The 27,874-nt window shown below is 46.2% G+C and overlaps 1 protein-coding gene across 1 annotated transcript; it reads left to right on the top strand.

The window, feature by feature from the left end:
• Positions 1–2,939: 2,939 nt before the first annotated feature.
• heatr5a (HEAT repeat containing 5a) lies at positions 2,940–26,713 on the top strand. Its single transcript, XM_046308709.1, is given in 36 exon segments — positions 2,940–3,089; positions 3,979–4,265; positions 4,879–5,090; positions 5,456–5,564; positions 7,518–7,667; positions 9,709–9,880; positions 10,091–10,248; positions 10,458–10,707; positions 11,143–11,298; positions 12,171–12,421; positions 12,616–12,727; positions 12,927–13,066; positions 13,068–13,080; positions 13,211–13,310; positions 13,779–13,888; positions 14,440–14,603; positions 14,878–15,041; positions 15,360–15,465; positions 15,732–15,922; positions 16,510–16,669; positions 16,885–17,074; positions 17,332–17,501; positions 19,158–19,302; positions 19,512–19,691; positions 19,891–20,124; positions 20,421–20,599; positions 20,690–20,758; positions 20,877–21,056; positions 21,375–21,627; positions 23,211–23,450; positions 23,581–23,856; positions 24,063–24,338; positions 24,733–24,975; positions 25,272–25,423; positions 25,681–25,891; positions 26,053–26,713. Coding segments are annotated over 35 exon segments (6,144 nt in total). The 5' UTR covers positions 2,940–3,089; positions 3,979–4,139; the 3' UTR covers positions 26,355–26,713.
• The last annotated feature ends 1,161 nt before the right edge of the window (positions 26,714–27,874 follow it).

Here is a 27,874-nt window from a genome sequence, read left to right as displayed (position 1 = left end):
ATTCCTCCCTGCCAGTTGCAATGTGGCTTTCGGAAGTTAATAGTTGTATCCCTTTGGAGAAAATCACTTAATGCTTGAGGAATAAGTTAAAGACATTTTACAGAATTTGGCAAACTTTTATTGACTATATGGAGAATCTCCCCCCACATCTCATTGATTGAATCTATATATAATCCTCACATAATGTTTCACACGTAATGTATAATATGTAGCCTACGGCAGGTGATCCAATGTCTCGGTATTTTTTATATTTTTTATATTTTTTATTTTTTTATTATTGTATGTTTGTTTATATAACTATAATTATAATTTATTTTTTGTTACGTTCGTCTGTTACTGTCACTTTGTCCTATCGTTGTCTAATATCTTTTCACTTTTGTTTTGAATGTTCTTAATTAGAAAATGCAAAAATAAAATATATATATATATTTTTTAAACATGTTGGTATTACAAACTCAGACAGGGAGAGGTTGAAAATGTCAGTGAAGAAACTTGCCAGTTAGTCAGCGCATGCTCACGGTACACGTCCTGGTAATCCATCTGGCCATGCGGCCAAGTGAATGTTGACCTGTTTAAAGGTCTTACTCACATCGAATTCGGAGAGCATGATCACACAATCTTCCGGAACAGCTGGTACTCTCATGCATGTTTCAGTGTTATTTGCCTTGAAGCGAGCATAGATGTCATTTAGATTGTCTGGTAGGTTTGTGTCACTGGGCAGCTCTTGGCTGTGCTTCCCTTTGTAGTCTGTAATGGTTTAAAAGCCCTGCCACATCCGACAAGCGTCAGAGCAGGTGTAGTACGATTAAATCTTAGGCCTGTATTGACGCTTTGCCTGTTTGATGGTTCGTCGGAGGGTATAGTGGGATTTCTTATAAGCTTTCGGGTTAGAGTCACGCTCCTCAAAAGCGGTAGCTCTAGCCTTTAGCTCAGTGCAGATGCTGCCTGTAATCCATAGCTTCTGGTTGGGGTATGTACGTACAGTCACTGTGGGGACGACGTCATCGATACACTTATTGATGAAGCCAATGACTGATGTGGTGTACTCCTCAATGCCATCGGAGGAATCCCGGAACATATTCCAGTCTGTGCTAGCAAAACAGTCCTGTAGCTTAGCATCTGCTTCATTTGACCACTTTTTTTATTGATCGAGTCACTGGTGCTTCCTGCTTTAATTTTTGCTTGTAAGCTGGAATCAGGAGGATAGAATTATGGTCAGATTTGCCAAATGGAGGGTGAGGGAGAGCTTTGTATGGGTCTGTGTGTGGAGTAAAGGTGGTCCAGAGTTTCTTTTCCTCTGGTTACACATTTAACCTGCTGACAGAAATTTGGTAGAACGGGTTTAAGATTCCCAGCATTAAAGTCTCCGGCTACTAGGAGCGCTGCCTCTGGGTGAGCTTTTTTCTTGTATGCGTATGGTGGAATACAGCTCATACAATGCTGTCTTAGTGCCAGCCTTTGACTGTGGTGGTTTGTAAACAGCTATGAAAAACACAGATGAAAACTCTCTAGGAAGGTAGTGTGTTCTACAGTTTATCATGAGATACTCTACCTCAGGCGAGCAACAGCTCGAGACTTCATTAGATCTCTGCACCAGCTGTTGTTTACAAAAATACATTGTCCTTTGTCTTACCAGACACCGCTGTGCTATCCTGCGGGTATAGTGTGTAACCAGCCAGCTGTATGAAGATAGTGTAGTTGTTCAACCCCGAGTCCGGGAAGAATAAGATGTTACAGTTTTTAATGTCCCGTTGGTAGTGTAATCTTAATCTCTTAGCTCAAGGTTAGGGACATTTAGCTTTCTAACATTATAATTTATAAACTGATAATGAGCTCCAAACACAAATGAAAGCATGATGTTAGCATGAAATGCATCATCCCTTGGTGTAACAATCAATAGAAACGTATGCACTGATCCGCCTCAGCCATACTGTCAATCTATAATCAATACTTCCACACTCCTATTTATAGAGTTTATATCTAGTGATCTTGACAATGTCTTGATCATGAGAAAATTATCTGGGATCTCAAAAAAACAAATGTTGTTATGTCTTGATCATGAGATAAATAAGTTGTGATCTCAACATAACGAGGGATTTAAAAACATGTCCTCTCTGGATTTCCATAAAAATGTTTTGTTTGTTACTGGGTTGGATCAGAATATATACAGTTGTGGCCAAAAGTTTTGAGAATGACACAAATATTACTTCTCACAAAGTCTGCTGCCTCAGTTTGTATGATGGCAATTTGCATATACTCCAGATTGTTATGAAGAGTGATCAGATGATTAATTGCAAAGTCCCTCTTTGCCATGGGATAGACTGAGGGACAGATTGATATTCTACAAAAGGTACAGGGATTGGACTGCTGAGGACTGGGGTAAAGTCATGTTCTCTGATGAATCCCTTTTCCGATTGTTTGGGGCATCCGGAAAAAAGCTTGTTCGGAGAAGACGAGGTGAGCGCTATCATCAGTCCTGTGTCATGCCAACAGTAAAGCATCCTGAGACCTTTCATGTGTGGGGTTGCTTCTCAGCAAAGGGAGTGGGCTCACTCACAATTTTGCCTGAGAACGCAGCCATGAATAAAGAATGGTACCAACACATTCTCTCAGAGCAACTTCTACCAACCATCCAGGAACAGTTTGGTGGCAAACAATGCCTTTTCCAGCATGATGGAGCACCTTGCCATAAGGCAAAAGTGATAACTAAGTGAGAACTTTTGGTCAACCCTCAAGAGGCGGGTGGACAAACAAAAACCCACCTTTGGCCACGACTTTACAGTTTACCTCTGGTTATTTTGTCTACTTATTTCTTCCCAGGAACCTCAACCCTGTTTTTCACAGTCTGGTACAACCTGTGGCACAATATGTTGAAGGAAAAATGGGTTGAAAGTGTCTGTATCGATTTATTCTCCTGAAATGTCAACTTTGGCACTTCAATCGATGTGTCTGCGCTCGATTATTCCTAGTTGAAAAGCGGCAGATGTGTTCACTTCGCCAGTGTAGCTACAAGTAAATATTATCTTGGACCGAAACATCAACATCTCACCCGAAGTTGCATCAAATGCTTAGTTAAGTTTTCGCCACAGGTACAACTTTTACGTTTATCTTTATTTAGGATGGATTTACTGATGTTTACTGATATTTACTGATAGATACGTTTGCGTGCCAACATTAACGTTAGCTAGCTAACGTCACTATGATTTGCTAGCTGTGGTAAAGTTAACGTTAGCTTGCAGTGCTAGCTAACCTCATATAGGAATGCATATGTCAGCTAGCTAGTTGTAGCCTGTCTTTCTTTACAAACTAGCGAAGACTGCTCTGCCTGTAACTGGCAGTTAACTAGCATTAGCCAGCTAACGTCGTTGGGAAAAGCTGGAGAATATGGCTGGCTAGTAACGTAAGTTATCTAGCTGGCTGGCTTGAATGTTACACAATTCGGCCGGATCTTGGCTAACGTTATTGCTGTATGTCCTGCTCTCTATTTGACATTGTGCTCACGATTTGACATATGTTACATCTGTCATCAAAGCTAGTGCTAGCTAACTATATCATCAGGTCATAAGAAACAAGAAGTTGGAGTGAGGGGTAACGTTATTAGCTAGATTAGTAACTAGTCAGCATAGGTGTAAAATAGACGTGATTCCCCTCCCTGAATGAGCCCTCTCAATAGAATAATGTATGATGATCTAGCTACCAGCACACTCTGCACTGATCCTGTGGAATGACTGTCTGAATAATTCATTGCCTGTGCTGTTCCAGATAAACTTACTTTTTCCACTCCTCGAAAAAAAACAAGGAAGAACGGTGCCCTTCACTTGACAGCCCTACTTTGCAGGAGATCAAGATTTGGCTATTTGTCAACGTCAATATAATTGTTCTGTTTGAGTGACCTGGTTGCAGTGCATTTTATCACGAGTGTCCCCTTTCACATATATTGGAGTATGAACTCTGAGTCTCTTTACTGATGTCTTGCAGGTTTTCCAGGTCTTGATGGAACAGAGCAGTTTTTTCCCGCAGTGAGAGGGAAGAAGCTGTCCTTTTCTGTTTGTGGCTGAAGTTTGGAATTTGTCCGGCTCAGAGGGAGGCAGAGACTGTGGCCTAGAGCGGCTGCAAGAGGAGGGGAAGGAGGGAGGAGAATGGAACGAGCCCACAGTTTGCTCCTGAACGAGGAGGCATGCAGCCAGTTGGGAGAACACCAGAGGGCTGAATTTGTCTTTGAGTGGCTGCGCTTCCTGAAGAAGCTGCTCCCTGCTGCAGACAGGGTGAGAGGAATAAGGAAAGGAGGAGACTAGGGGAGAGCCCAGTGGGTGCTTGCAGATAATGGCCTCCCCTGTGACAGACGGCGCTTGGTGCATTCCTAAGCAGAGTCAGATCAAAAGAGAGCCATTTGAACAGGCTGAGATTAGCCCAGTGCTTTTTCTGGGGCCGTCTCTTTTAGCAGGATGCCAGTCAGTATGTCTTTCTAGGCGTGATTAAAGCAGTGAGTGCTGTAAATGCTAAATCATGGTCTGCTCTGCTGGTTCTGTGTCATGAAGAAAAAAATGAACTACAGATGAAATGTTGATGTGATTTGTCTTGCCAGTAGCCACTATCATTTAGCAAATGGTATCCACGAGTTCCAGCTGATTCTGGGGAAGTAGATATAGGGTCTCAATGCTAATATCCTGAAGTATCCCATTAAAAACATCAGTTGCTCATCATACAAAAATAGGGCTGCCTGACTGTGAGATCTGTTTTATGTCGTTACTGTCATCTATGTCATGTTGTCAATACATGTTGATGGTTTCATGTTGACTTTAACTGTGCTCTTGAATGCAAGACAAATTCCTGTGAAAGGCCAAATAAATTAACTGAACTGAGTGTATTTTCTCCCAGGCGGATGTGAAGAAGAACCAGAAGTGTCTGGTCGAACAGTTGACTGGGATTCTGATTGGTTCTCCGGGCCCCCCGACCCGATGGCTCCTAGCCCACTGCCTGGCCCTGCTCTACAGGGTGGGAGACTCACTCACCTCCAGCCACACGGTGGACAGGTGCAATGACATCATCCGCAGCAAGGACGACTCACCCAGCTACCTGCCAACTCGACTGTAAGTACAGTAGATTGCGGCAGCTGAAATCCCCATCAGTTATAGAGGGGTGATGGTGCATATCAATTATCAGACTGATTACACATTAATGATTATGTTTGTTACTCATGGGGATACCTTAAAGCTTCTATGACAATCCATGTTTACGTGGCTGTTGAAATCAATCTTGTTATGATTAACTACTGTTCACCGAAATGGCAAAATTCATACAGTAGCATTACTAGTATGTAATGAACTTCTTTTAAAAAAAACAACAAAAACACAGAAGACTCTGGATTACACAGTGGGTGCACTGTGCAGTCAAGAGGAATGGTATTTTCAACATCTGAAAGAACTTTGTAACTGATTTCCTTTTTTGTCTATAGGGCAGCCATTGCCTGTCTGGGTGCCCTTTATGAACAGCTTGGCCGTTTGCTTGTCAACACATTTAAAGAGACTTTGGCAAATTTGTTGAAGGCCATAAAGTCTGCAGAGGTGAGTGTACAATTTAAAGGATCTGCAATGGTAATGCAAAAATGTATTGATATACCACTGTGCTAGCCAGTGGCAATATGAAGGCCAGTGTTTTATGTCTGAATAGCTGATTGAGTATAAGACATTGAGTATAAGAAAACATTAAGGACACCTTCCTAATTTTGAGTTGCATCCCCCTTTTTGCCCTCAGAATAGCCTCAATTTGTCGGGGCAGGGACTCTTGAAGGTGTCAAGCCTTCCACAGGGATGCTAGCCCATGTTGACTCCAATGCTTCCCACAGTTGTGTCAAGTTGGCTAGATGTCCTTTGGGTGGTGGACCATTCTTGATACACACGGGAAACTTTTGTGTGTAAAACCCAGCAGCATTGCACTTCTTGACACAAATCGGTGTGCCTGGAACCTACTACCATACCCTGTTCAAAAGCATTTAAATCTTTTGCCTTGCCCTTTCACCCTCTGAATGGCACACATACACTATCCATGTCTCAATTATCTCAAGGCCTTTAACCAGTGTCCTCCCCTTCATCTACACGGATTGAAGTGGATTTAACTAGTGACATCAACAAGGGATCATATCTTTCACCTGGATTCACCTGGTCAGTCTATGTCATGGAAAGAGCAGGTGTTCTTAATGTTCAAATTGTATTGGTCGCATACACATATTTAGCAGATGTTATTGCGGGTGTAGCTAAATGCTTGTGTTCCTTGCTCCAACAGTGCAGTAGTATCTAACTGTTCACAACAATACGCACTAATATAGAAGTAAAATAATGGAATTAAGAAATATATAAATATTAGATTGAGCAATGTCTGAGTGGTGTTGACTAAAATACAGTAGAATAGCATACAGTATATACATATGAGATGAGTAAAGCCGTGTGTAAACATTATTAATGTTACTAGTGTTCCATTATTAAAGTGGTCAGGGATTCCAAGTAAATGTATATAGTACAGCAGCCTCTAAGGTGCTGGGTTGAGTAACCGGGTGGTAGTTAGCTAGTGATGGCTATTAAGCAGTCTGATGGGCTTGAGATAGAAGCTGTTTTTCAGTCTCGGTACCAGCTTTGATGCACCTGCCCTGACTTCGCCTTCTGGAAGATAGCGTAGTGAACCGGCCGTGTCTCGGTGGTTGATGTCCATAATTATCTTTTTGGCGTTCCTGTGACATCGGGTGCTGTAGGTGTCCTGGAGGGCAGGTAATTTGCCCCCAGTGATGCTTTGGGCAGACTGCACTACCCTTTGGAGAGCTCTGCGGTTACGGACGATGAAGTTGCCGTACCAGGTGGTGATGAAGCCCGGCAGGATGCCCTCAATTGTGCATCTGTAAAAGTTTGAGGGTTTTAGGTTCCAAGCCGAATTTCTTCAGCCTCCTGAGGTTGAAGAGGCGCTGTTGTGACTTCTCCACCACACTGTGTGGGTGGACCATTTCAGATTGTCAGTGTTGTGTACGCCGTGGAACTTGAAGTTTCCATCTTCTCCACTGTGGATAGGGGTTACCTTTGCTGTATCCTGAAGTCCACGTTCAGCTCCTTTGTTTTGTTGAGGTTGAGTTAGAGATTATTTTTCTTGAACCACTCTCCCAGGGCCCTCACCTCCTCCCTGTAGGCTGTCTCGTCATTGTTGGTAATCAGGCCTACTACTGTTGTGTTGTCTGCAAACATGATGATTGAGTTGGAGGCGTGTTTGGCCACACAGTCATGGGTGAACAGGGAGTATAGGAAGGGGTTGAGCACACTATTCTTGTGGGGCCTCTATGTTGAGGTTTTGCCACTGAGCAGACACTTTTATTCAAAGCGACTTAAAGTACAGTGAGTGCCTATATTTTCAGTATGTGTAGCGTATGTAATCCCTACGGGGACTGAACCCACAACCTTGGCATGGCTGTTGCCAAGTTCTTACCAATTGAGCCACACAGGACCACTGATGAATTGTGTTGTCTGTCCGTGCTCCAGTCCCAGGGCCGCTATGAGATCATGCTGAGCGTGGAGAAGATCCTGAGGGGCCTGGGGGTCAGCGCCATGCCCTGTCACAGAGACATCTACAAGGCTACACGCGCCTGTCTCACCGACCGCTCCATGGCCGTGCGCTGTGCTGCTGCCAAGGTAGCTACTGCCTACCGCTTTCCTCCCTCCAGCTAAACTGCTGCTGCTCCAAACTCATGGGGAATACATAAACTGTATAGTCAGCTGATGGTTCTACCACGTTAAGCATATTACACATGGTTCTCATTCTACATTGTGTTAGGACATATGTCATTCAAACATGCATTCCTCCCTCCAACCATGGGGCATACACTGTATGGCTGGTGGCGCTATCAAGTTAGGCAATACATTACTGTCATTTTATGTTCTTTTGGTCTCAATGAATCAACAAAGTTAAGACCATGGTAATTCAATTGAGCTTCATTTCACACTGATGCGTGTCTTTTTTTGTTGATTTTTCATATACAGTTGCAGTTGGAAGTTTACATCTAAGCCAAATACATTTAAACTCAGTTTTTCACAATTCCTGACATTTAATCCAAGTAAAAATTCCCTGTCTTATGTCAGTTAGGATCACCACTTTATTTTAAGTGTGAATGTGAAATGTCAGAATAATAGTAGAGAGTGATTTACTTCAGCTTTTATTTCTTTCATCACATTCCCAGTGGGTCAGAAGTTAACATGCACTCAATTAGTATTTGGTAGCATTGCCTTTAAATTGTTTATCTTGGGTCAAATGTTTCGGGTCGCCTTCCACAAGCTTCCCAAAATAAGTGTAGTGAATTTTGGCCCATTCCTGACAGAGCTGGTGTAACTGAGTCAGGTTTGTAGGCCTCCTTGCTCGCACACACTTGTTCAGTTCTGCCAACAAAATATCTATAGGATTGAGGTTAGGGCTTTGTGATGGCCACTCCAATACCTTGACTTTGTTGTCCATAAGCCATTTTGCACAACCTTGGAAGTATGCTTGGGGTCATTGTCCATTTGGAAAACCCATTTGCGACCAAGCTTTAACTTCCTGACTGATGTCTTGAGATGTTGCTTCAATATATCCACATAATTTTCCTACCTCATGATGCCATCTATTTTGTGAAGTGCACCAATCCCTCCTGCAGCAAAGCACCCCTAGAACATGATGCTGCCACCCCCGTGCTTCACGGTTGGGATGGTGTTCTTCGGCTTGCAAGCCTCACCCTTTTTCCTCCAAACATAACGATGGTCATTATGGCCAAACAGTTCTATTTTTGTTTCATCAGATCGGAGGACATTTCTCCAAAAAGTACAATCTTTGTCCCCATGTGCAGTTGCACACCATAGTCTGGCTTTTTTATGGCGGTTTTGGAGCAGTGGCTTCTTCCTTGCTGAGTGGCCTTTCAGGTTTTGTCAATATAGGACTAGTTTTACTGTGGATACAGATACTTTTGTACCTGTGTCCTCCAGCATCTTCACAAGGTCCTTTGCTGCTGTTCTGGGATTGACTTGCACTTTTTGCACCAAGGTGGGTTTATCTCTAGGAGACAGAACGCGTCTCCTTCCTGAGCAGTATAACGGCTGCGTGGTCCCATGGTGTCTATACTTGCGTGCTATTGTTTGTACAGATGAACGTGGTACCTTCGGGCATTTGGAAATTACTCCCAAGGATGAACCAGACTTGTGGAGGTCTACAATGTGTTTTCTGAGGTCTTGGCTGATTTCTTTTGATTTTCCCATGATGTCAAGCAAAGATGCACTGAGTTTTTTTAGGTAGGCCTTGAAATGCGTCAACAGGTACACCTCCAATTGACTCAAATTATGTCAATTAGCCTATCAAAAGCTTCTAAAGCCATGCAATACTTTTCTGGAATTTTCTTAGCTGTTTAAAGGCACAGTCAACTTAGTGTATGTAAACTTCTGACTCAGTGGAATTGTGATACAGTGAAATAATCTGTCTGTAAACAATAGTTGGAAAAATGACTTGTTGTCATGCACAAAGTAGATGACCTAACCGACTTGCCAAAACTATAGTTTGTTAACAAGAAATTTGTGGAGTGGTTGAAAAATAAGTTTGAATGACTCCAACCTAATTGTATGTAGACTTCCGACTTCAACTGTAGATAAGACGGCGCATGTAACATATTTGCCGTCCGTGTATGTTTCTAAATGTCTGTGTGATGTCTGGCAGTGTCTTCTGGAGCTGCAGAGAGAGGCTGTGTTTCTGTGGACTTCAGAGTTGGAGAACGTAGCCACGCTCTGCTTCAGGGCGTTTGAGAGCTCCAACTACGATGTGCGTGTGGCCATCTCTAAACTGCTGGGTACCCTGCTGGGCACAGCAGTAGAGCCCAAACAACCCACTGGTACAGTAGGCTACAATGGATGACAAGAGTTGGTAGAATTGCGATTGTTGAGGTTTTGGGATTAAACTGTCTGCTTTTAACTGTGTTTCTTACTTATGTGGGATTGTAGTGTGGGATTTAGAAGAAACTACAGTATATTAAAGAACATAGAATATAGTTGAAAATAAAACAATATTGACCCTTCTCTTCCTCTGCGTGTCCTCCTCCCAGCTCACAGACAGGGCTCCAGAAGCAGCTCCTTGGAGGAGGTGATGGATCTGCTGACTGGGGGGTTCCTGCGTGGTGGGGCTGGCTTCCTCAGGGCCAGTGGAGACAAGCTCAAAGGGACCAGCTCTGTTAGCAAAGACATCCGCATCGGCATCACTCAGGTCAGCTCTCTCTGTCTCCATCCTACATGTTAGGCTATGAGTGTTTTTCTGACCACGTGGCCTGGACTAGGAAACACTTGGCCCAGTAGGTTTTCCTGTTCCGGTCCCATGGGTCAGGAAATTTCCTGGCTCTATACATGTGCTCATATGTGTTGGGTGCAACTTACTGTTTTCTTTCTTGGTTTTGAGTTTGTTCTTGTTCTGTCTAGTCGTGTGTGGTGTTTGTGTCGTGTCTGGGCGGCGTGTGGCTGGAGGCCAACTTCTCCGCCCTGCTGGTCCTGCTCATGGAGCTGGTGTCTCAAACACGGGCCACCCAGACTCCCGCAGACGCCGTGTGCTGCAGACGCTGCATCTCCTTCATCCTCAGGGCCACACTGGGCTCTCTGCTGGGGGAGAAGGCCCAGATCGCTGCTGCCAAGGAGATCTGCCTGGCCATAGGCAAACAGAAGAGGGCCGTGGGTGAGGGGAGGCTTTAATAGACAATTACACATTGATTGACAAGGATGGATTGCAGAAAGATGTTCTCAGAAATGTCACTTCTTGAATGGTACTTAGGCTTTTCCCCAATTCGTCTTTCCTTGATTTTTTGTTTTGTTTTTTTGACACTCCCTCTCCTTCCCTGTTTCTCAAAACGCATTGGATGAGAAGGCCAGAGTGGAGGGACCTCGGATCTTCTCCTCCAATGTGATGGGATAAATAAGGGGAGGGTGCAAGAAATCTAGGAAAGGCGAATTGATGAAGTGCCAATTTTGTTTGAGTGGTTAGAAGAATGATGATCTCATACAGGCCCGACGATGTCATTATGTTCATTATGTGCATGTCAGCCTTTCAGATTGACAGTGGGGACTCCTGAAGTGCTTTTCCTTGGTGGTCATGGTCATCTTTTCCCTCCAGATGCGGCCATGTGTGATGGGAATGTGGAGACGCGGGTCACCACCACAGACGTAGCTGCCAGTCAGCATGTGTTGGTGTGTGCCCTGCTGGAGCTGGGTAGCCTGGTACAGGGCCTGGCCTCTACTGCTGCATCGCTACTCACTGACACCAGCATAGGTGGGGCCTGAACACACACACACACACACACACACACACAGAGACTTGTTCCCAGTCTCTTGTTTCTTCAGCTCTGTCCCCTGAGGAATCTGCGTTAAATGGTCGTATTATGGAAAAGCTGTGTGTGGTTTTTATGCCATGTGGGCAGTCTCTGTATTGCATGGGAGTGTTCAGTGGTCTATGAAGATGAGTTGGTGACAAAGAGAGTAGAGGGAGAGAGAGAGTGATAAGAGAGTAGAGGGAGAGAGAGTGATAAGAGATGAGGGGGAGAGAGAGTGATAAGAGATGAGGGGGAGAGAGAGTGATAAGAGATGAGGGGGAGAGAGAGTTGGTGACAGCGAGGGGGGGAGGGAGCATGACAGAGAAAGAAGAGAGGGAGGGCAGAGAAACTGTGGAGGTGAGTAGGTCACAGTGCCTGGACTGCTGTGCTGACTCAGGACTCTGTGCTAAACAACATTAGTCTACATCTTCAACAACAAATGTTTTATATAACCTTTATTTAACTAGGCAAGTCAGTCAGTTAAGAACAAATTCTTATTTACAATAGCGGCCTACCCCGGCTGGGCCAATTGTGTGGCACTCTATGGGACTCCCAGTCACAGGGATGTGATGCAGCCGAACCAAGGACTGTAGTGACGCCTCTTGCCCTGAGATGCAGTGCCTTAGACCACTGCGCCACTTGGGAGCCTTAATGAAGGTTCTATGACAGGATAAAAATAGACTAGTGGAACAGAGCCAGACATTTTATTATATTTTACCTACCAAGTTTCACAGACAAATGCTCAAGGCTCAATATACTGTGTGTGCCTGTCTGAGAGTGTAGTTTTGACACATTTTAACTTCTCTGCTTCTGTGGTATTCCTCCCTCCCAGCCCTGCTGGACACGGTGATCTCAGTTCTGCTCCACCCCAGTGTGTCAGCACGGTTAGCGGCTGCTTGGTGTCTACGCTGTGTGGCCGTGGCCCTGCCTTCCCAGGGGGCCGTGTTGTTGGACCGCTGTGCAGAGAGACTCAACGCCCTCAAGTCCTGCCCCGAGGCCGTGGCCGGGTACAGTTCCGCTATCGCCGCCCTGCTGGGGGCAGTGCAGCACTGCCCACTGGGCATCCCCCACACTAAAGGCAATGTAAGGACTGGGCTTCGTCTGGGTAACCTTGAGCTAGCAACACATACACATAGGCCTGTTTATAGTCGAGGCCTTGTATGCACACTATTTGTGGTTTATGTCTGTTTAATAGTCCAGTCAGATGCTCCACTAAATCAGTGGGAGCGGATGTAATAGTACAGGTATCTAAACGATAAGTGACCCTCTGTTCCCAGGTGGTGATGGGTCTGGCCGAGGACCTGCTCCGTTCAGCCACTCAGAACAGCCGCATCTCCATCCAACGCACACAGGCTGGCTGGCTGCTGCTCTCCTCTCTCAATACCCTAGGTTTGTCCATCCACCCTCTGCTGATGTGTTTGCTGGGAATATGGGAATAAATGGCCTCATTTAAAAAAAAAAAAACTAGTGTTTTTATTCGGCAGTTAGGCATCTTTAGATCTGGGACTTTCTCACACCTTGCCAACTACTAGGGATCTTATCTCAGTGAGATGAGCCTGTGTGAATGAAGATTGATTAACGTCTGTAGGTCCAGCGGTGGTTGAGCACCACCTCCCCAGGATGCTGGTGCTGTGGAGGTGTGCCTTCCCTCCCTCCATCAGAGACCTGGACATGGAGCTCCGCCGTGGGGACCACTTCACCTGGCAGGTCACCCTGGAGGGCCGCGCCGGGGGCGCTGTGTGGTGAGATGCGCACTCTTCTATACTCAGTTCATTGAACATAAGCCGGGTTGTTTCAGTTGAATGCTTATGTTAGTTTAAGTTTTAACTTTCTGATGTCTCCTAATGTTGATATGTTGTTGTTTTGTCCCAGCCATGAAGAGCCTGGTGATTCACTGCAGAGATCTCCTGACTGATGATGTCATAGGTCGTCTCCTGACCCCCCTGGCCTGTGCTGTGGCTCTGCTCACCAAGTGAGTCACACCAAGTTCTCACACCAGACCTCTGTCATAGGCCATGTTCCAATGTTTGTATTCGTACACCTAAGTATGCTAAAAATAATTCTGCATAATACTTGTTTCCATATGAGGTGGTATGCTAATGTGGATGGATATTTGACCAGAGAGACTTTAAACATCATCACTGATGGAAGACGGCCACTTAGTTCTGGCCCGAAGGATACCACTAGCGCTAAAAGTACCTCCGTGTTAGGTGATCAATATCCAAGAACATTTCTGGTGCGTTGCCAAGTCCCCACTTAACAGCTCACTGTTCAAGGACACAGTCAGCCAAACTGCTTCTCTCATTCCTTCTGAGTGCGGATTGTGTACCGTGTTATTTCTAACCAAACTGAAAAAACAAGAGTGTACTTGACTTGAGACTGTTTAATAAGCTGCCTTTTTTGGGGTGGGGGCTGAAACCTATATGCTTGTGTATTGCAGGGTGCCTACTCTGATCAAATCCTATGGCAACCTGATTAAAAACACCTCAGTAGTCTTCAGACTGAGGGTCTATGAGATCCTGGCTCTGTTGCCCCCAAAGACATACGAAGGTGAGAGCTCTTTTCAATGCTACTCTCTGTGACTGCTTATACATTGGAAGACTAGCCCTTTGGTGAAAGGAAAAGGAGATCCTAAAAACATAATTATTTATTATTATTTGACCCCCCCCTCTCCCCATTTGTTTTGTACACTGCTGCTACTCGCTCTTTATTATCTATACATAGTCACTTTACCCCTACCTACATGTACAAATGACCTCAACTAACTTGTACCCCCGCACATTGACTCGGTACCGGTACCCCCTGTTTTTGTTATTGGTATTTTATTGTTACTCTTTATTTATTTTTTATTTTTTAAAGTCTATTTCTTGAACTGCATTGTTGGTTAAGGTCTTAACCTGTTTTGAGGTTAATTAATTTGATATAAAATCACTTATCTTAACCCCAGACGTCTGGCTCTTCTGTTCCCCCTTCCACACAGAGTTTGACAACATTCTTGTCTATGTAAATTGGCATTGTGCTCTTGATGTTGACATCAAGGCTGCGGTATTGATTGCTAACCTCAGATATGTTACCCTGATGTCTCCCATCCATCCACACAGAGAGTTTTGGCATCGTGCTGAAGCAGCTGGTGACAGACATCACTGGGCCAGAGAACGTGGTGTGTTCAGAGCTGACGTTACTACCACCCCTCTGCCACAGTGATGACCTGGCACTACTGGGCCCCGCTCTGCAGGACATGGACCAGCACTACATAGAAGAGCAGGTCTGTCAGAGGCCGAAGGGAGTTGTCACCATATCATTACAAATACAACTAATGTATTGGATCTCTGTCACACTCAATCACTTGGTGCTGTGAAACCGTAGAGATTGTGTGCATCTGTGAAGGAGGACAAACAAACCTTCAGGATTGAGATGCAGCCATTCAAACGTAGTGCTCTCTGTGCGTAGAGAAAGACGTGTGTGTGTGTGTGTGTGTGTGTGTGTGTGTGTGTGTGTGTGTGTGTGTGTGTGACCTTGCTGTGTTGGGTCTGTTGCAGTTACAGGGGAGCAGTGTTGGAGGAGGGACCCTGGAGTACGACACCTTCGCCATCTGTGTGAAATGCCAGGATGTTCCCGCCCCCCTACCCCCGCCTGCTGCCCTAACCACCGCTGCCATACAGCTCTTTGGAGTCATTTTTCCCCACATCATCGTCCCACTGAGGTACACACACTCACTCACTATGTCTTACTCTACTTGTGAGGACTTTTAACAGACCAACAATTGATTCCCATTCAAAATCCTATTTTCCCTAATCCTAACATTAACTCCTAATTCTAATCTAAACCTAACAAGTGAGGACTGGCAAAATGTCCTCACTTCTCAATTTTAGTTGGTTTACTATTCTTGTGAGGACTTCTGATACTCACAAGTACAGTATAGTAAAACTTGTATACCTACTCTACTTTGACACATGCCAACCGCCTAAGTTTCTTACTATGTGGCTCTATGTGCTTAATCGCCTGTCTCTCCTTGTTGCAGGACACAGATTCTGGAACAGTTCACAGAGTCTCTGAAGCAGTTGAAGGGTGTTCGTCAGCAGACTGTCCAGACTCATGTGACTGCCGCCCTCTGCAGTGTCCTAAAGGTATACACTCAGAGTCTGAACTCTGACATATTGGTAGCCCCGGTAGCCTTGCCTTTGGATTACCAACCTATATGATAGAATGTTTCGTTTTTTTGTCTAGACATTTTCTATAGGTGAATGATAATGCTTTTTTTTCACACAATTTCATCAATGATGCAACAAGTGCAATGTCATTGTGCAATTTCCTTTTTTATGACAAACTACGCGATTACAATTTGTGGATATCCCCACAGTTGTTAACCCCTCTCTCCTTTCTCTGTGTACAGCACCTAGGCTCCAGTCGGGTAGGTTTGGGTCCAGAAGAGGTTCGGAAGCCAGCTCTGGGTCTGTTGGTGGGGGCTCTGGAGAGCTCGAACCCCCTGCTGCGCTGCATGGCTGCTGAGGGACTGTCTCGCTTGGTACAGGTGGTCAACGACCCTGCATTCACCGTCTCCATGACCCTGGTCAGCTTCGACAAGTGAGTGGTCAACCCCCAACCCCATTCCACACACACCGTAGACTACATATCTCTTCAAAGCTCTTCTCTGTCCTGGCACCCCAATCCCAATGGTGGAAGCAGTTTGCCCCCTCAAGGTAGGACCGCAAAGTCCCTGCCCGTATTCCCGGAAATATCTGAAACCCTACCTCTTCAAGGAAGTATCTTAAATGAATCTCATGGTGCTGTGATGTGGTTGTCTAAGAGTGTAGTTTTAACTTCTCTTCTTCTGTGGTATTCCTCCCTCTCAGCCCTGCTGGACACGGTGATCTCAGTTCTGCTCCACCCCAGTGGATCTTAATAGGAATGCGCTAATTGTCAGATCTCTGGATAAGAGCTTCTGCTAAATTACTCAAGTGGAAAATATAAATGTACTAGCACACTGGCACCAGTCTCAAAATATCAACCAGGATTGGTGATATTGCAATGCCTTGCATGGTCTTCATTTAGGAGTCCATTTTAGGGTGTGTTCTAAGCTAATGTTGTGACGTTTGTGTGTTGGTTGGACATCGGTTTAGCAGTTGGACAGTGCATAGGACCTCAGATTGATCCCATCTCACCCCCACCAGGTTGAAGACAGCCCGGGATGCTGTGACTCGTACGGGTCATGCCCTGGCACTGGGTTCCTTGTACCGCTATGTAGGGGGCATCAGCTCTCCCCAGCACTTGTCTGCCTGTGTGGGCATCCTCTTCACCCTGTCCCAGGACAGCACCTCCCCCGAGGTCCAGGTACAGTAATGATTACCAAGCAGATTTACTTCAGAGTTTGTTTCTACCGCCACACACAAAACAGTGGTTTACAAACGTTCCAGAAGTATGAACGGACCCTTTGCGTCACTTCCACAGCTTAAAAAGACATTGAAAAGGTCTAACCGGAAACAGTCTCTGTCAACATGTAGAGTTGTCTCAACCAATGACTCTTGTTTCCTCTTTGTCTGCACCAGAGGTGGGCGCTGCACTCTCTGTCCATGGTGATAGACCATGCTGGTCCTTTGTACCATGGCCATGTGGAGGCTAGCTTCACCCTGGTGCTGAGGTTGCTGCTGTCTATCCCCCCTACCCACGTAGAGGTCCACCAGAGCCTGGGCCGCTGCCTCAACGCCCTCGTCACCACCCTGGGACCTGACCTACAAGGTGACTCTACTCACCTCATAGTCACACACTGAGTCACTGGGAAGTAGAAATCTAATACCAGAGAAAATACATTTGATTTCTTGGATTGTATTGCAAAATATAATATTGCTGCACGTAATTCATAATTTCACTCAATATCCAGCTTTCACCTTTTCTATGTTTTATTTTTATTTTTAAGACTGTAGAACTGGCACTACAAAATAGGTGTGCCCTAACCCTGGTATGTGTATTAGTGTCTGACCCATTCTGTGCCCCAGGCGAGGGCCAGTCTGTGTCGGCCCTGCGGACGTCGTGCCTGGTGGGCTGTGCGGTGATGCAGGACAGTCCAGACTGTCTAGTCGAGGCCCAGGCCATCTCCTGTCTGCAGCAGCTGCACATGTTCGCCCCGCGCCACGTCAACCTGGCGAGCCTGGTGCCCAGCCTCTGTGTGAGTAGTGGCCCCAAGCTAATCCTGAACTGTGCCAAGGTTCTAGGTAGCTAATGCTAATGAGAAGCTGTTTCATACCTAGGTCGATAATTAGCTAATGTCATTCCTGGCTAATGCTAAGCTATTGAGCTAAGGATTCTATTAGTCTCAGGCAGCAATCAGTCATGCACACACTCACTCCAACACGCTTCTCTGTCTGTCGGGCAAATTACGTGGTCAATTTAGTTTTAAACTTGTTAAGCCATATTGTCCCAGTGAGTGTTTCTGTAGTGGCTTCCTCTGTAGTGACCGTGTGTATTCTCTCTCATACAGGGAATCTTGTTGGATTATTCTATGTTGGTAGGTTCTTTCCCCTGCCTGCAGGAGTTGCGGTGTCAAGTTGTATTTTGCTATTGGCACTGCTCCTACTTTCTTAGCAGTGTTTTCTTTGTCACCCTGTTGATTTTCACTTTGGTTGTCTTTTTCTTGTCATTTTGGTTCTCTTCTGTGAGTTTGAACTAACCCTATCAGGCATCCACAGCGAGCATGAGCCGATTCCCTCCCTCACAGCCCTCTACTCCACGGGTAGTGCCAAGGATTTGTTTTTTGCGTCAGTGGCTCTTTTCTCAAAATCCTCCTTTCTTCACACTGGATGGCTATTCGGATCACTAGTGTAGGTCAAGGGGTAAAAACAGTCCCCCACGAGCCTCTGTCAACTGCTTGTTGCTCTCTTTATCAGAGTAGTGTGTTCTGCTATCAGTTCTGAGGAATGATGACCTTTGACCAAATGACCATACAAGCTGTAAAGACTGATCTGATGACACAGGTCTAAATAGCATCAATCAAATAGCATCAATCAAATATAGTCACTGGCACAAGTAAAACTATCCTTCACAGTTCCTCTGATTTCCCACACTCATCTAGCCTGGTCCCAGATCTGTTTGTGCCGTCTTGCCAACTCAGGCGTGACCGTGACCATAGGAGTTGGCAAGACGGAACAGGTAGATCTGGGACCAGGCGAATCCTCTGGAAAGGCTTCTGTTTGTTTGATATGACAGGGTGATTAACAGCATCATGGTACCAGGGAGGACTGGTCAATAGTGTCCTCTCCCAGAGAGCTAATAACATTTCTATTGCTCATTGTTTGTCGTCTCTCGTCTGTGTTGGAACTCACACTCTGTTCTATTTTCTGTTCCCCCTGGTTTGATATGATTTTCCAGTTAGCAGGCCAAATTGATTTTGGATTCAGTTGTTGACACACAAACTGAAAATAATTGCTTTAAGCTGAAATATCTCTATTTCGGTTTCGCTCGCTGCTCACAGCAATTATTTGTATCCGTTCCAACATGATGTTTAGCTGAAAATGAATATGGCCACAACTTATCTATGATCGTGTTTCTACTGGGGTTTTGAACAGAGTAGTCGGACTGTTAACATAGATGGACTGGGCCCTGTAATGAGATCTCACTCTCAGTTCACATCTGTCCTCTTTATTAATTCAGTTATTTCAACCAAAGTGCTTATCACTTCTTGATGATGGGATGTACTACTTTGACTTTAAAACAGACAGAATGGTCACCCTCTCTACCTGTGTTTAGTACCTCTATGTAGTCCTCATATGCTGAGTTGCTTAAGTGTGTGTATGTGTCTCTGCGTATATGCTTGGTGTGTGTGTAGGTGAACCTGTGCAGCTCGTACCTATCTCTGCGTCGTGCTGTGGTGGCCTGTCTCAGACAGCTGGCCCAGAAGGAAGCCCTGGAGGTGTCTGAGCATGCTGTGGCACTTGTCAAGGAGCTGCCCCGCAGGGACAACACACATCTTGGTGAGACAAAAAAAACACACACTTTGAGACACAAACACACTGAGATACAAGCCGAGATGTCTGGTCACTTTACCTTCACCAGCAAATCTATAATTTTCTTGTAATGCTCAGCATGTGCAAATGGACTTTTGAATAATGAACATACTTTTAGTAGCTTAATAATATGCTGTAGAGAAGCCCCACTGTGACCAGTGTCTCCTCCTCCACAGATGTGACCATTAAGGAGGTGGGCCTGGAGGGGGCTCTGTTCAGCCTGCTGGACCGGGAGTCAGACCCCCGTCTCTGTCAGGACATCCAGGAGACTCTGGTCCATATGATGAGTTCCATCGCCACGGGGAAACTGGCCCACTGGCTCAAACTCTGCAAAGACGTCCTGTCTGCCTCTGCAGGTGGGTGTGATGTCAAACGGAAGAGACGTCCTTCTCTTTCTGTTACTGGGTGTAGTGTTCTACCCAACAAGGCCGATGTCAAAGGGACTTTATTTGACGGCAAATATTCTCCTTACTGATGCAATCTATCGCATGGATGTAGTTTAAGTTGATGGCTATACTACTTCACCCCAGCTGTCTCTGTGGTTTGTTGTGTCAGAATCCACGGCCCCGGTAGAGACCAACCAGGAGGAGGAGGGAGAGAGGGACGACGACGCGTCAGTCTTCCACGCCACGTCAGAGTCCAGCGGGCCCTTCACCAACCTGCGCTGGTCCACGCGGGTCTTCGCTGTGGAGTGCGTGTGTCGCATCATCGCCCTGTGTGAGAGCCACGGACACCCTGCCCACTTCGATATGGCCCTGGCCCAGGAGCACCGCCTGCATGAGTCTACCGGTGAGGGAAGCCATTTTGTGGGAACTTACCTACCTTTATGAGCTGTTTCCAATAGTGTCCCTGCTCCGACAAAGGTCATTATAGACCGAAAGCTTAGCAAATTAAAACTCTGCTTTGACGTTTGTCAGATGGAATTTCAGTCCTTTTCCACCTGCTACTCTTCCTAACAAAAACAATGCATTGTTTAATCACACATTTTATTCGAATGGCATCTTGTGGAGCATCTAGATGCCATTTCCATGTGTTATTGAACGTCTGTTCACATGTCATATATCCTACCCTCTCTTCCCTGCCAGACTTCCTGGTCCTTCACCTGGCTGCCCTGATCCGCATGGCCTTCATGGCCGCCACTGACCACAGTGACAAGCTGAGGCTCTCTGGCCTACAGACTCTACTGGTCATCATCCGCAAGTTCGCTGCCATCCCAGAGCCGGAGTTCCCTGGCCACGTCATCCTGGAGCAGTATCAGGCTAACGTGAGTCTCTGTCATGTCTTCTACTACCACGGATGGGGGAATGAGCGTTCCAGGCTTATTCAAAGACTCCTCTCTCTTTTTAATGCGTAGGTTGGAGCTGCTCTGAGACCAGCCTTTACTGCAGACGCACCTCCTGATGTGACAGCCAAAGCCTGCCAGGTGTGGCCATCTAGTGCTCTGTACTTTAATTTCTACTTTTAACAAATAATGATTGAATATGGTCCTCTGATTTGAGCTATCACTGAATACATAGTCTTTCCACTGTGCTGCCTGACAGGTGTGCAGTGCGTGGATCGCCAGTGGGGTGGTCAGTGATCTGAGGGATCTGAGGAGGGTGCACCAGCTCCTGGCCTCTTCGCTGGTCAAGGTCCAGGCAGGGAAGGAGGTGCCCAGTCAACTCTACAACGAGGGAACATCCACCATGGAGACACTGGCTGTGCTCAAGGCCTGGGCTGAGGTAAGTCATTGCTAGCTGATCCCAGTCCAAGCCTGTCATCCATCAACACTTGCATTAAAAGCCACATCCTCTACTAGTTGAACTCCTGGTGGAAGTCACTGTCATTCCAGTACAGGTTTAGTATCGTGCTGTTTCTTTTGGCACTTTCTATATCCTCCACTGTGTCTATGTGCAACAGAGTTGAAAATTCCTCCCAGACACATACAGACACTTTTTTTACTACGGACAGTTTGTTCATCCTGACTGCTAATTGGTTGTCTGGTTCTATCTATACTGCACATCTAATAATATTAATACTGTGTTTGTCTCCTCTCCCAGGTGTACATTGTGGCGGTGCAGAGCAGCAGTAGACCGAGGGAGAGCCCCATCCCAGGGCCAGGCCCAGGGAGGCAGGGTGAGCAGGCTGCTTCTCCCTTGCTAGAGGAGGACTGTGGGGGGGCTGGAGGGCCAGGGCTGCTCACGCTGGTCCAGACTGACCTGGCTACACTGAGCCGTCTGTGGCTGGCTGCCCTACAGGACTACGTTCTCCTCACCCTCCCCCAGGACTACTCGGCACAGCTACCCGCTACAGGTGAGGTCACCGTAAGGGCCGCAGGCTACAGGTGGTGTTCTAGATCTGGTGGGGTTGTATTTGTTACACACTGGGAAGAGGGTAGATCATGTAGGCAGATGCTCTGTAGTGATGTTAAGTTTGGCTCTTTTTACTGATTCGGGATCTTTTTGACTCGTTCAGTCTAAAGGACTCTTTTTAGACTCATTTCGTTCATTTGATTCAGTCATGCTCAGAGCATGCAGGACCCCCTATCGGTGAACGATGAACTGAAAACTCAAGAGTCATGATTCTACAAAGCCTCTCGTTCACAATAAGGGGCTTATTGGAGCTGTCATTTGTGACTGAGACTTGTAAAATCATGCTTTAAACAATGTACATTTGTTGATTGCTAGGCATACAAGAAAGATTGTCTTGGTACATTTGAAACGAGGTCTAGTTGTGGCCACAACCAGGCTAGATTGTGAACGACTCTTGGCGGAATACATTGCTTGACTGCAGTGAGGGTGATGAGCACAATATTGTTTGCAAACTGCAGCCCACCAAACGATTCGTGTTGGAGTGTGTTGAGCAGAGGCTGTGTATGTTTTGGTTCTACAAAGCCATGTCCGTAACATTCAATAAATTGCATTCATTCTTGCGCCACGCAATCTATTATCCGTTCTACATACTTTTTTAAATTCTCTATGCTGCCTGCAGCTGGATCTATTTTGCCTGCGGGCCTTTGGACCTGTTTTGAAATGGACCTGGGGCTTTCCCACCCGGACCCAATATGGATACATTTAAAAAAATATATATATTAGACCCGTTCTGTGTAGACCTGGTCAGATCCAGGGAAGCAGCAGCAAAGTCCATTTTGAAGCTACTTTATTAACCGGAGCTGATAAAGCGTGAGTGAGAGGAGGGAGAGAGAGGTGACACTGTGTGTGACTGAAGCCTAGTACCACTTTGATGACTTCTGATTGGCCAACATCAATGACAAGCTACACGCGCCACTCTCGTGAGCAGCAAAAAGCAGCAGCATAAATGATACAATTTCTCTCTACTGCAGCAGTCGTGTTCAGATCTATATGGATCCTTCTGGACAAGTCAGTTAAAATTACACATACCCGAGACCCGTGACAATCATATCAGATTCAACCCAGACCCGTGGACATTTTATTTAGAATTCTGGATCCGGACCCTCTCGGGTATTCGGGTCCAGGTGGATCCGTGAAGACCTCGAGCGCATATATGACCGACACAGACAGTTTGTCGGAGCACGTCACCGGAAGAGCGCGTATTAATCCTGCTGTAGAATGCATTGCGGCCAACAGGTCAAACTAATTACTAAAATGAACAAGTCACTCGGATAAATGAGTCATGACTCTTGAGTCAGTAAAAAGAGTAATTAAAAAATAATTAATAATTTGCGAATGGCACATCACTAATGCTGTGGTTTATTAATTTAAGTGTGCACTGTAGTTAACATATGTATCGTTGATGGGAAATTGCATTGACCTAACCTTTGTGTGTGTGTGTGTGTGTGTGTGTGTGTGTGTGTGTGTGTGTGTGTGTGTGTGTGTGTGTGTGTGTGTGTGTGTGTGTGTGCACACGAGCGTCAGGTGGGACATTCTACACAGCAGAGACAGCGGAGCAGGCCAGACCCCACTACTGCAGTTCCTGGGCTCCCATCCTCCATGCCACGGCCTTGTGGCTCAACAGCACTGGTTTCATCATGGTGGACGACGGCCCTGCCAACCTGTCCCGGCCCGTCACCCCCACCTCCATGGGCCAGTCCACCTCCCTGGCCTCTGTCAAGTCCCCTGAGGACATCAGCTCTGACCGACTCCACCTCATCCTGGGTGAGAAGCAATGGACCTGACACAAGGGCACTTTTCTATGAATATCCTTCTTACAAAAATAAGCTTTTGAAGCAGGTGATCTTTGTAGTTGGAGATATTTTCTGATGCGTTGTGTTTTCCCTGTCTGTAGGCATCAGTGTGGAGTTCCTGTGCTCTCCTCACTCCCATGACCAGATGGAGAACATCTCCTCCTGCCTCCAGGCCCTGCAGGCTCTGCTAGAGGTCTCCTGGCCCCGGTCAAAAGTCGGCAATGACCAGGTGTTGAGTGTGGAACTGCTGAGCGTGCTTCACAGGCTGATAGTGACGCGGGAGGCTCCAGGGGTGCAGCTGGCCGTGCTGGAACTGGTTAGACAGGTGGTGTGTGCTGCCCAGGAGCACGTCAAGGAGAAACGCCACAGTGCTGAGGGTGAGTGTGGAGCAGGAACACTTGCCTTGTATGTGTGATCGATCAAGGAAGCAATTTCTAAAAGTTGTCTCTACCTGTGGCCCTTCTCAGTTGTTGACGGGGGGTGTTACCAACCTTAGCACATGTGTTCTACCACTGCAAGGTAGGACATTGTATTTATTTTTAAAACGTGTGTGTGTGTGTGTGTGTCTCTATCTCTCCCTCAGTGGATGACGGGGCAGCAGAGAAGGAGACGGTTCCTGAGTTTGGGGAGGGCCGGGACACCGGCGGCCTGGTTCCAGGCAGGTCTCTAGTGTTCGGGGCCCTGGAGCTGTGCCTGTGTGTGCTGGTGCGTAAACTGCCCCAGCTCAGCCCCAAGCTGGCTGGCAGCCCTAGCGGGGGCCAGGGAGGTTCGTCCTTGAGTCTGAGTGACAGTGACTGCAGACAAGTGGCGGCTGCTCTGGCCATCCTGTCTGACCTGCCATCCATCTGCTCTCCTGACGGTAAGCCAAACTGGGCCTGATAATCAGGACTTGGCTCAATTCAACCAAGTCAGGAAGTAAACGGACATTCCAATTTCAATCCCAATGAAGGGAATTGGAATTTCAGTTAACGTCCTAAATTAAAGTAGAATTTACCCCAGCACTGCTGCTAAATGCCAACAGCACAGAGAGTAGGTCAATATCGTGATAAATCGTTGATTGAGTCATTGAGAGTGATTGATTGATTGATTGTTATTTGATCAGTTGATTGCAAATGAATGCGTTAAAGCCCTTTTAGAAACAACTTGATCTCGTTTAAAGGATGATCACTCAGGCTGATTAAACATTCTCGTCACTTCTCGTCTTTTCTATGACGCTGTGGTTAATGGTTACCCTCTCTCTTCTCCTCCCATAGGTAGTGTCTCCATTCTGCCTACACTAATGTACCTGTTGATGGGGGTGCTGAGGGAGTTGGTCCAGCAGCCTTGTGGTGGTGGAGCTGGGGGTGGTGAGGCTCTGGGCCTGGTAGTGCCTGCAGCCCTGCAGGCCCTGAGAGCTGTGCTCTCCTCCCCTATGAGTCGCTCAGAGAAGAGCCGCGGGGCCTGGGCCCACCTGCTGCGCTGTGCTCTCAACACCCTGCTGGACTTCTGGGATTCTGGTACGGCGTCAGGGGCGGGAGGGCACTTCACATAGAAAACATAATCACACACGCACACAGTCAGTGAAGACACGGGAGGCCCCTTCATTCAGAAACCAGCCTCCAGCAAATGTCATGGCCTTTTGGTTTGAAAGTCTACACATACGCAATCAGATTTTAAGTCCTTCAATTGCTTTCCAAGTTTAGCCTTGGGTTTAGAAATCAAAATGTGGTTTAGGATGCATAATTAAATTAGAAGTTAAATAAGATTCCAGCTGGATGTATGATTCGCTTTGTGTTCTGGTCTCTGTTGACAGATAAGCCCAACCCTGTGGTGGATGAGGTCAGTCTGTTGACAGCTCTCACCATCTTCCTGCTGACTGCTAGTCCTGAGGTCACCACAGCCCAGCCATTGCAGACACGCTGCATAGACAAGTTTAAAGCCAGCCTGGAGTCTAAGGACCCTGTGGTAAGTCGGCACTAAGTAGTTCCAACAAAATACAAAACGGAGGGGGAAAAAGCACCTTGGACCTTAGGACTCCTTGGTGACACTGTTTTTATGATGACTCAAAGTATTTGAAATATTCAACTTCTCAAGTTACTGTTCAAAGTTCCTCGGTATTACATTCTCTTCAAGCATTCAATGCAAAGAGGTTCTTCCCAATAATTAGCATATTTAAAGGCTGTATCCACAGCTGATTCTACACCTTCTTTACGCTTCCTCAGGTGCTCAGTAGGAGTTACCAGTTGCTGATGTCAGTGTTCCAGAGCAAGACAGGGGTGGCGGTGCCCTTCATCCAGGGCCTGGGGAGCTGTGTGGTGGGACACCTGCAGGGGGTGGAGAGGAGGAGGCCCCAGAGCTCCAAAGAGCTCCAGGCCATCCAGGATGGAGTCAGGGCCCTAGAGGCTCTGGTGTTCGCTGCTGACGAGATGTACCGTGAGTAGGCTAGGTTTCCTCAGACTCTTGACTGCTGTGGTCATTCGAGTGGTGAAGATTATCTGTCTTTTTCTGGATAGGTTATTTTCCTTTCCAGTTTTTCTGTCTCTGTCCCATGATGAGGTCTTATTCGGGTTGTGTTTTGACCTTTTGACCTCCAGGTCCCCAGCTGATGGCCATTCTCCTTCCCATCCTCATCTCCTTTCTACTGGATGAGAATGCCCTGTCCTCTGCCCCCGCGCCCGCCCGCAATTTGCATGAGTCAGCCCTGCAGGACCTGATGCGCATCGGCCCCCAGCACTCGTCCGTCTTCAAGGCCCTCATGGCCTCTTCGCCCCACATGAAAGCCAGGCTGGAGGCTGCTGTAAAGGGCAACCAGGAGAGTGTCAACGCCAAGGCCACACAACTTCAAGTACCCAGCAAGACCTCGCCCAGCATTCAACTCAAGACCAATTTTCTGTGAGCCTTTATATAGTGAAATGAATGCTTAGTTATCGTGAGCGGACAAACAGCCACACGTTATATTATAGTGTCGTTATCATAGTAGCATACTTACCGCATTAGGATTGTAATAATCACTAAAGCCAGGCACAGATCAAGGACAGGACAGTGCAGTATTTCATCATTTTAGTTTGGCAGGCAGTCAAAATGAAGTTTTGGACGTTAAGTTTAATTTCATGGTCCAATAGGTGTTCATTTGAACTGTTTAACCTCTATGAGGGAATGACAACAGAGTAAAGACAATTATCATTGGACGTAGATTCCTAACCAGGGAGCTCAAATGCTGCTGGTAGGTCTTACAGACAACAAAGGTCTGGGGTTGGAGTCTCTGGGGTTGGAGTCGTAGCCCATCTGGGGTGTATTCATTAGTGCAAAGTGTAGCAAAACATTTTGCAACAGAAAACAAAAACAAGTGCTTCTTAAGGAGAAATTCAGGTAGGTCCCTCCACGTTTCGGCCCATTTTTCTTCTGTGTGAATACACCCCTGTTCAATCAGTGAGGGAAACATTAGTTCACTTCTAACCATATAATTTCTGTTCACATCTAAACTTTGCGTGGCATCCACTTGCTTGGATGTCTACATTATTAGTTTTGTGTTAGATTACATATCATTTGAATGGCTGTCATCATATTAAGTAGAGAGGCAGTATGTATGTATATATACACACACACACACACACGGACACAAACACACTACCGGTCAAAAGCTTTGGAACACCTACTCATTCAAGGGTTTTTCTTTATTTTTACTATTTTCTACATTGTAGTGAAGACATCAACTATGGATTAACACATATGGAATCATGTAGAAAACCAAAACAGTGTTAATATATTTTTGTTTGTTTATCTTCAAAATAGCCGCCATTTGACTTTGCACACTCTTGGCATTCTCTCAACGTGCTTCACCTGGAATACTTTTCCAAAAGTATTGAAGGAGTTCCCACATATGCTGAGCACTTGTTGGCTGCTTTTCCTTCACTCTGTGGTCGAACTCATCCCAAACCATCTCAATTGAATTGAGGTCGGGTGATTGTGGAGGCCAGGTTATCTGATGCAGCACCATCACTCTCCTTCTTGGTCAAATAGCCCTTACACAGCCTGAAGGTGTGTTGGGTTATTGTCCTGTTGAAAAACAAATGATAGTCCCACTAAGCCCATACCAGATGGGATGGCGTATCGCTGTAGAATGTTGTGGTTGCCATGCTGGTTAAGTGTGCCTTGAATTATAAACAAATCACAGACTGTGGTACCAGCAAAGCACCATCACACCTCCTCTTCCATGCTTTACGGTGGGAAATACACATGCGGAGATCATCCGTTCACCCACACCATGTCTCACAACGACACGGCGGTTGGAACCAAATATCTCCCATTTGAACTCCAGACTAAAGGACAAATTTCCATCGGTCTAATGTCAGTGACTTGAACTCTGTGAAGAATCTATTTTCTGAGGCTGGTAACTAATGAACATATCCTCTGCAG

The sequence above is a fragment of the Oncorhynchus gorbuscha genome, linkage group LG17, assembly GCF_021184085.1.
Source record: "Oncorhynchus gorbuscha isolate QuinsamMale2020 ecotype Even-year linkage group LG17, OgorEven_v1.0, whole genome shotgun sequence".
Classification (NCBI taxonomy): Eukaryota; Metazoa; Chordata; class Actinopteri; order Salmoniformes; family Salmonidae; genus Oncorhynchus; species Oncorhynchus gorbuscha.
Note: the sequence above shows the minus strand (reverse complement) of the source record. Positions and strands in the feature narration are given on the sequence as shown.